This window comes from Rhinopithecus bieti, unplaced genomic scaffold (genome assembly GCF_001698545.2).
Source record: "Rhinopithecus bieti isolate Rb0 unplaced genomic scaffold, ASM169854v2 scaffold_11587, whole genome shotgun sequence".
Lineage (NCBI taxonomy): Eukaryota > Metazoa > Chordata > Mammalia > Primates > Cercopithecidae > Rhinopithecus > Rhinopithecus bieti.
Window position 1 is genome coordinate 1,284,440 of NW_016806966.1, and position 9,919 is coordinate 1,294,358.

The window sequence follows — 9,919 nt, forward strand, 5'->3', positions numbered from 1 at the left end:
GATGTGTAGCCTTTGAGTTTGATCACCTCATAAGCACTCTCAACCACCTGCTTGTGAACCTCGTTCCACTGTTCCTTATCTTTATCAGTCCCTAAATCTGGGTGCAGAGTCTTCAGGGAGACACCAGCAACATTCATTCCACTCCATACAGGCACACTGGAATCTCCATGTTCCCCAAGGACCTACCCACGACAGCTTAATGGGTGAACTCCCAGCCTTTCCCCCATCAGGTAACGGAATCTGGCTGAATCCAGATTGCAACCACTTCCAATAACACGGTTTTTGGGAAAACCACTTATCTTCCAAGCCACGTAGGTCAAGATATCCACTGGATTTGAAACAGTAAGCAACTTGCAGTTCGGCCTGTATTTTCCAACATTAGGAACGATGAATTTAAAGATGTTCACGTTACACTGGACCAAATTAAGAGGGCTTTCTCCCTCTTGTTGACGTGCCCCAGCCGTGATAATGACCAGCTTGGAGTTTGCAGTTACACTATAGTCTTTGCCAGAGACAATCTTTGGTATTCTAAGGAAAAGGATGCCATGTTGGAGACTCATCATCTCTCCCTTCAATTTGTCTTCGATGACATCAGCAAGAGCAAGTTCATCTGCCAAGTCATTCATTAAGATACTGATGGCACAGGCCATGCCAACAGCACCAACCCCAACAACTGTAATCTTATTCTGGGGGGTCTGTTCTTCCTTTAGAAGATTATGAATCAGCTGATCCTTGAGGGTTGCCATATTGGACTTGGAACCAAAAGGAATCGGGAATGCACGTCAGGCGGTCGTCGGGGACATGCGGCAATGAGATCCAGAATTGGCAGCAGCGGCTGCAGCACCGTTAATGCCGTTCTTATTTTAATTGTAATGTCTCAGGTGTTAAATGACTATATAAATGGCTGATTTGTTAAGAGTATCATTTTAAATTAGAATATATTATAAAATATCAAGTACAGCTTCATCAGAGACCATTATGAAGGCTGAGTCACCTCCACAAAGTCTCTCTCATATCGAGAATGATTTTCCAACCTTCTAGCATATCCAATGGGGATAGACCTTCCACTTATGAAAGACAGTGTTTTTCATTTGCTGGATCTTAGGAGTTATATCTTTTCAGACTTCTCAAAATTTTACTCCTCTTACCATGAGGAGCTTACAGATGCCAATATTTAAAAAGACAGTGTAACAATTTCCGTGGGTGGATGTCCCTTTTGGCAATTTACAATAGAGATCAAGAATCCATGTGGTTTGGCTAACCAAACTTTCCTGGAAACAGTCATCAGACATAATAGAAAACTGACCTTGTTTCTGCCAATTTCATTCCTTTCCAGGAATAAACTCAAAAGTAGCCCTTAAGCAAAAGTTCCCCAGTGACATACCCTAACAATTAATCTAATTCTCTTTCCATAAAAAAGTGGAAAATGTCAGCCCCATAACCTTTAAGAGACTGAACACATTATCAGAGTCATTAAAACTTAACAGTTTTTGAAACAAGGCCAAATCCTAAACTTCTGCACTTTCTGTTCCCACTCTAATAGTCACCTGACTCCTATTCAAATATTTGGTAAGGACTGCAAACAAATCCTGTTGGTTTTTCTTACTAACTGTTCTAAGTAAGCACCCATGTAACAGCAGCAAAATATATCAAAAAACAACACATATAACAGACACCAATGCATGGAATTTCAAAAAATTGGAATGTGTCTAATCCAAGCATTTGCATGCTGTCCATCTTTCATCTGCTGCAAAAATGAATCCTTTGGTTGGAAGTGACTGTAACAGAACAAATATCATTTGAGACTCTGCCAGCACTACAAACAACTACCAATTCTATAATGTGGTCTTCTTCCTCCTTTATCTCCTTCCATAAAAGAAACTAAGGCAGCAAGCAGGATACATCCAGCTGAGCTCCCTGGGAGGAGACCTCTCTTCTATAATCAAACTCAACAGAAACAGGCCCTTGCTTCTGGGACATCAAACATGAAGAGGCTCCTGTTCTACAGAAAATAAATAAGCAGATATCAAAGATTTGTAGAAATTTTGATGAAGACACTTTCTCAGTCTTTCCACATAGCAGACACTGCACTACTGACACGTGCTGTAGCTAGAACTGAGCCTGTGGACTTTTATCTTTGCCTTTGAATTCTGTTACATTGACATTAATTTGGACACTCAACAAAAAATTAAAATAGGGATCCTTGCATGAACCTCATCTTTGACTCAGAAACCTCATTTATATAATATTGTGGGTTTTTTGTGTCACCTCTTTCCTCAAGAATGAAGCTCAAATTCCTTGCAGAAATTGAGAAATCAATAGTGCCTAATCGATAATTATTTTACTCCGGTGACATATGAAGGCAATGTGTCCTTGCCCAAGGGCATCATAGCACGTAGTACCATAATGAAAAGAATGTCTGGTAAAAAAAAAAAGAAAAAAGAAAAAAATACCATTGGCCTTATTCTCTCAACTATTCATTTAAGTTTGAAGAGTCAATCAGTGAGTAACCAAACCCGGAAGTGATGCAGAAGAATTCAAATGATTAACATTAGACCTATCAGGGCACACTTCCAGCCAAAGCCTCTTGGATAAAAGTACAATAAAAAGTTAAAACTGTAAAGTAATTTCATGGAATATAAAAGCCTATTTAGAAACTGAAGAACTTGAGCAATATAAGTTCATTCCATTTATTCATTTCTCTAATTTCCACTTTGTTTTGCTGGGGTTGATTTTGCTGCCAGATTCTTTTGTCTCTTTCTTACGGTTGTCATCTTCACTCCCATGACTCTGTACCCATGGAACATAGCAAGCAGATCTTTGAGGAAGAAATTATACCATGCTTCTGAAAGCCCAAAGATACATTTCAGTGTACAGGCATATTGACCAACAAAAGTTCCCATCCTGAAAATTTTAGTCTTGATTACCTAACTATTCCTAAAATGTATGCTCATAATTTTCCCCCTAAATTCATCCATTTACCTGCCATAGTCACAATCTACTTGGTCTACAGATCTAGTATCAACTAGAAGATAGAGCAATTATGATAAGGAAAAGACCCAGGTGATTACTACATGCTCATAGCATCTTAGTAGCCTCACTATTAACAAGTGTTAAACAAAAGCCACCATTTTAGTGTTTTACCATGACTCACACAATGAAAACTACAACTTCATTCAAAACTGTCCTCGTAATCATGTTTTAGGTGACACTGATTACATGGTCTTTGATTTGATCCATGTTAAATGCCAATGTTGTATTCCTTAATTGATCTGAAGATAACTAACATGATGGATTTAATAACATACCTTGTAGACATAGAAATGCTCATTTCGCTCTTAGTAGGCACGATGGATATCCCTAAGACCTAAAGCATGACGACATTTCTCAGATACTGAATTGGACGTTGTCAAGTGAAGCAACCTAACCCAGCTGAATCCATTTGCTGTATGTAAAGATCTTCCTACATAGCATGAGAATGCTGATTTTCCCCTTGGAAAACTCCTTAGAAATTTCAAAAGATTGAGTGGTTCAAGAGTCCTCCCTCTAGCCAATGCCTGGTTTTATCTGGTCAGCCAACCTTTCACTGACACAAGAGTGGTCACCAATAAATCTCAGATTGTAATTATCCACCGGCACTTCATAAGCCCTGTATACTCCTTTTATATCATCAGATCTCTTTGAGGTTTCATGAGGGTCCGTCTTTAATTTAGATAAAAGATTTCTCTCTGTAGGTTTTTGAAATATGCTCGGGAGAAGGATGAGTTCATTTACTCCCAGAGCCATTCTTCACTCACTTCTTTGTTTTTCAAGTGGCATTTAAACAGTCTTTTGAGCTCTAAAGTCAAGGGCAAAAAAGCAACTTCACTTACCTCTGTGACTATAATTCAGAATCTGACACTTTTGGGTGCCTACAAGTATAGAATAGTGAGTCCTGGTATCAGTCAGAGCCAACAATAACAACACCACAATTCACTCACTCAAACTAAAAGGACCCAAAGTATAAATTCAAAGCAAATTGACTGGGTTGTAAGCAAAGGAAAACTTCCCATAAAGAATAAAATCAACCTTCAGCCAATACTAATAGCATGCCAATAGTTAATGTCAATAAGTATGGGAGGTGTTCAAGGACATTTCAAGACTGGTTGAATGCTAAGGCAGAATTCTTTTCCAATATGTGCCATTTTCTAATAAAAGACACTTTTCTAGACCTTGACACTGAATCAAAAGTAGTTTCCTAGTAGCTAACTCAGCCTTTGGGTCTACACTTAAACATCACTTTCTTAAAGAAGCCTTCCCTTACCCTCCAACCTATATTAGAGCCTGTGTAATATGTTGCCATATAATCTTTATTTCTGCATCATGCTTATTACAATTACAATTATTTATCCAATCATCTGCCTAATTCTTATTCCCTCTGCTGGATGTAATGCTTCACTAGGCAGGAACAATGTCTCTTGTTTCCCGACACATAGAAAGCTGCCAATGGTTATTTATTGTATAATCAGTATTTGGAGACTGAATTTCAAGATTGATGTATCTAAAAACTTAAGAGTATTAGACCTTTATTAGACTTTAAATCCAAACTGGTCCAACTTCAATTCCAATGCAAGAATCCTCTCTTAAAGTGCTTAATTGAGGATAATCTGGTTGTTCCTTGAACACTTCCAATGAAGGATCAGTAATTTGTGAGACATGATATTCTATCATTCCCTACCTATTAGAAAATACTTCTGTTGAATGCCTCCTATAACTTCTACCCATGTACCAGTTCCAATATCAGGAACAATCTAGAAGGAATCCATTCCTTTTCCTACATTAAGAGTACTTAAAATATGGCAAGATAGCCATAACGTGCGGTAGTAAGCCCTCTCTTCCTCCAGGCCTAAAGCCTCGGTCCTTTCCCCTATTCCTTATACAGTCTGGGTTTGGTTCTCCTCAGTCATTGTTTCTCAATCAGCTTGTGTCCCCATATGACATCCAAATCCCACAGCACTCCAAATGTGGTATGACACAGGCAAAGTACAGTGAAACCATTATCATCCTTGATCTGGACCCATAATTTTGTTAGTGTAGCTTACCTCTGCATTGTTAGTGATGTCCTACTAAACCTATAAAAAATTGAATCCTATTGGGCTAGGCACATGCCTATAAAAGCTATGATAGCTCCTGGAAATCTATGACTTTTCTTTGCTGTATGTAAGTAACTATATTTAATTCCTATTGACTCAAAATATATGTGTGACATAGTATATGTGTAAGTGTCTTAAACAGGGCCTATGTCATAACAAAATACAGGATTTTTTTTCCCTCTTCTCTTCCTTCTGATTTTTATTTGCCTTCAAAGCTTTTCCAAAGAAAACCAGTTCTATTTTCTGTTTGTTAATTTGTTTGTTTGTTTTAGAGATGAGATATTGTTCTGTCTCCCAGGCTGGAGTGCAGTGGTGCAATCATAGCTCTCTGTAGGCCCAAAAGACCCTCCCACAGCCTCCCAAGTAGCTGACACTACAGGAGCACATCATGACACTTGGCTAATTTTTAAATTTTTTTTTTTTAGAGACAAGGTCTCACTTTGTTGTTGCCCAGGCTGGTCATGAATTCCTGGCCTCAAGAAATCCTCCTGCCTCAGCTTCTCAAAGTTCTGGGATTACAGGCTTGAGTTGCCACGATCAGCCCCAAGCTAGGTCTTTCTATGATGTTTGATGATCACTTCAGATGGTGGAAGTCAAAAGAATTGCCCTGGTCTGCAAAGTGTCACAATGTCGGTCTGCAAAGTGTTACAATGTCATTCTTATTTTGGTAGTGGTATGTTTTCCAGGCTCTTAAAACAGTGTCCAAGAAGGATGCAATAGGTCAGGTGTGATGGAGAGAGCCAGACCCTGTCTCAAAAAACAAAAACCAACAACAAAAAAAGGAGGAGGAGGAGGAGGAGGAGGCGGCAATGCATCAACCTCTGGGTCATGAGTGTCTATGGCTATTACCACAATAGCCTTGTGATGCCTCTCTGCTCCCAACAGGGATCTGTCATATAAGCCTGTTGCAGCTCCCCTCAAAAGCTTTAGGGCTGTGAACACAAAGAAGAAGCCTGCCTTGTCTATGGCTCACCTCATGTTTCTAATAAGCTTGCAAATTATACTATGAATTGTTCCAGATAGCTATAAAATGTCCATGTGTCCACACTTGGAGCTACTCTGATGCTTTATTTTACTGGGTTTTTATGGCTTAATTGGTTTCTTTTCTCCTTTTCTATAAAAAAAGGAACATGTAATACTTCCGTCTATTTGTTCATTTATATTATATATTGTATGTTATATATTATATACATTATTTTAATGTATATAAAATAATAAATGTCAAATACCTTAACAGGTAACAAAAGAAAAAAGTTGACTTCTGCTCTACCCCTCTCTTATCCCAAGTCCTGATTAGCACAAGCCATCATTTTCTTTGTTGGAGTTGTTTTTTTCTGGCATTCACTTTGTGTTAGTCCATTTGCATTGCTATAAAGGAATACCTGAGACTGGGCAATTTATAAAGAAAAGAGGTTTATTTTGGCACGTGGTTCTGCAGGCTGTACAGGAAACACAGTGCTGGTATCTGCTCCTGGTGAGGGCCTCAGGAAGCTTATAATCATGGAGGAGGGTGAAGGGGGAGCAGATGTAACACATGCTGAGATAGGGAGTGAAAGAGAGAAGGGAGTGGTCCCAAGCTCTTCTAAATGAACAGATCTTGCATGAACTAACTAAGCAAGAACTCACTCATCACCGAGGGGATGGCACTAAGCCACTGATGAGGTATACACTCCCATGATCCAGTATCTCCCACTAGACCCCACATTTAACATTGGGGATCACATCTCATCATGAGATTTGGAGGGGACACATATCCAAACCACGTTATGCCTCTTCTTTACAAACAAAATATGTACCTATATCTTGATTTTTCAGTTTTTTTAATATTGTCTAAGGCCTTTCAATAATGCAAGAGGAGGATTTGATTCTGTTTCGCAAACTTTCATCTCTCCCTCTCTCTGACCTTCTCAACATTTTTTCAATCTAGTTATATCATCATTTTATCAAATTAGTATTTAATATATAATCATTTCTATAAATGCTTTTTTTCTTGAGATGGAGTCTTGCTCTGTTGCCAAGGCTGGAGCGCAGTGGCACAATCTCGGTCCACTGCAACCTCCACCTCCCAGGTTCAAGCAACTCTCTGCCTCAGCCTCCCAGGTAGCTGGGATTATAGGCACCCACCACCGTGCCTGGCTAATTTTTGTATTTTTAGTAGTGACAGGGTTTCACCAACTTGGCCAGGCTGGTCTTGAACTCCTGACCTCGTGATCCACCCACCTACAGGTGTGAGCCACCACACCCGGTCATTTCTATAAATATTTTAAAGCTCATACAGACAACATACTATGTATGTATTTCCTTTGTTATAAACTTTTTTTTTTTTTTTGAGACAGTCTTGTTCTGTCACCCAGGCTGGAGAGCAGTGGCTTGATATCGGCTCACTATCACCTCTACCTCCTGGGTTCAAGTGATTCTTCTGCCTCAGCCTCCCAAGTAGTTGGGATTACAAGCATATGCCATCACACCCAGCTAATTTTTTTGTATTTTTGGTAGAGATGGGGTTTCACCAGGTTGGCCAGGCTGGTCTTGACCTCCTGACTTCAAGTGATTTGCCCACCGCAGCCTCCCAAGGTGCTGAGATTACAGGCATGAGCCACCCCACATGGCCAACATTTTATTTGTCTTAGAGTTAGTAATTGCATCTTTTTTTTTTTAATTTCATTTTGCTTTAAAGTAACACTAATTCATTCACAAATTTTCAAACAGAACTTTAAAAGTATACCTTAACTATGAGGGTCGCACAAATCATGTAAGCTTTCTTTTTAAAAAATAATTATTTAAATTGACAAATAAAAAATTATATATATTCATAGTGTACAACATGATGTTTTGAAATATGTATACAGTGTGGAATGGCTAAATCAAGCTAGTTAACAGATAAGCTTTCAATACCTACTAGAATATTCTCCCTTGTTCCAATTTGGACTTGCTAAAACATTGTTTTCCTCAGATTTTCTTTCATCATTATTCTGGAAATTCTCTTCCTCTTCCTTCTGTTTGGCCCGTGTATTTTGGATCCCATGTTTCACTCTTTCTTGGTTTATTTCATTTTGTTGCTAGCACATCTTTCAATGGTGTCCTGGAAAAGGTTGTATGCTAAGTACATTTTTGAGATGTTGAATGACTGAAAAGTTTTCATTTCTGCCACTTTTTTTTTTTTTTTTTTTTTTTTTTTTTGAGACTGAGTCTTGCTGTGTCACCCAGGCTGGAGCGCAGTAGCGTGATCTCGGTTCACTGCAACCTCCGCCTCTCGGATTCAAGTGATTCTCCTGCCTCAGCCTCCTGAGTAGCTGGGTCTACAGGCGTGCGTTACCACACCCAGCTAATTTTTGTATTTTTAGTAGAGATGGGGATTCATCATGTTGGCCAGGATGGTCTGGATCTCTCAACCTCGTGATCTGCCCACCTTGGCCTCCCAAAGTGCTGGAATTACAGGTGTGAGCCACCGCACCTGGCCTCTGCCTTTACCCTTTATTGATAATTTATCTGAATATGGTATTCCAGGTTGAAAATTATTTCCCTTCAAGATTTTTAAACATTGCTCTACTGTTTTCTAGGTTTCAATATTTCTGTTGAAAAGCTAACGCTATTCATACTTGAATTGATATGATTCTCTCCTCCACCTCTTTTTTCTTCTTCTCTTTCTCTGTTTATTTCTCTCTCTCTCCTCCTCTTTCCTTCTCTGTTTCTCAGAACTTTAAAGATTTATTTTCTTCTTCCTTGATGTTTTGACATTTCATGATCCATTTCTCTAGTATTGGTATTTTTCATGGATTTTTTGTTTCTTCCTAAACTCCTGGTAAACTCTTTCAGTCTAAAAACTTGTGCTCATCAATTGTAGGAAATATATTACTTCTTCAAAACTTTTCTCCTTTGATTTTTTGGTTTCTTTTTTGGAATTCATATTATTCAGTTTTGTATCTTTATGAAAATATTATTTTCCTAAGTTTTCCTCCAAATTTATTTTTTGTCTTTTGATTCTTCTTCTGGGAAGATTACCTCAAATACATATATTCTAAACTTCTAATTGATTTGAAGGTTTCGCTTAGCCTGCATGTAGTATGCAAGAGATCTATCTTGCTCAAGAATGCTCTCTTGTTAAAAGATCCTGTTCTTGGTTTTGTTTTTTGTTTTTGTTTTTGTTTTGTTTTTAATTTTTTTTTTATTATACTTTAAGTTCTAGGGTACATGTGCATAACGTGCAGGTTTGTTACATATGTATACTTGTGCCACGTTGGTGTGCTGCACCCATCAACTCGTCAGCACCCATCAATTCATCATTTATATCAGGTATAACTCCCAATGCAATCCCTCCCCCCTCCCCCCTTCCCATGATAGGCCCCGGTGTGTGATGTTCCCCTTCCCGAGTCCAAGTGATCTCATTGTTCAGTTCCCACCTATGAGTGAGGACATGCGGTGTTTGGTTTTCTGTTCTTGTGATAGTTTGCTAAGAATGATGGTTTCACAAAGTTCATAAAAGAATAAAACTTAAAAAACAAATGAACTACCATTAAAGTTATCAGTAAGATAAGCTACTGCATTCAAAACAAGAACAGGTATTCACAATAGCAAAGACCTGTTCTTGTTTTGAATGCAGTAGCTTATCTTACTGATAACTTTAATGGTAGTTCATTTGTTTTTTAAGTTTTATTCTTTTATGAACTTTGTGAAACCATCATTCTTAGCAAACTATCACAAGAAGAGAAAACCAAACACCGCATGTTCTCACTCATAGGTGGGAACTGAACAATGAGATCACTTGGACTCGGGAAGGGGAACATCAC

General features: G+C 38.5%; 2 protein-coding genes across 2 annotated transcripts in view; both read right to left on the minus strand.

Annotated features, from left to right (window-relative positions):
- Positions 1 to 9,919, minus strand: part of LOC108534020 (uncharacterized) — a 269,309-nt gene that overhangs the window by 35,850 nt on the left and 223,540 nt on the right. The window lies entirely within an intron of this gene.
- Positions 3 to 764, minus strand: LOC108534028 (L-lactate dehydrogenase A chain-like; the record flags this gene model as incomplete). The annotated part of the gene is given in 1 exon segment (XM_017879104.1): positions 3 to 764. A coding segment is annotated over 1 exon segment (744 nt), but the record flags the coding sequence as incomplete, so codon positions are not given.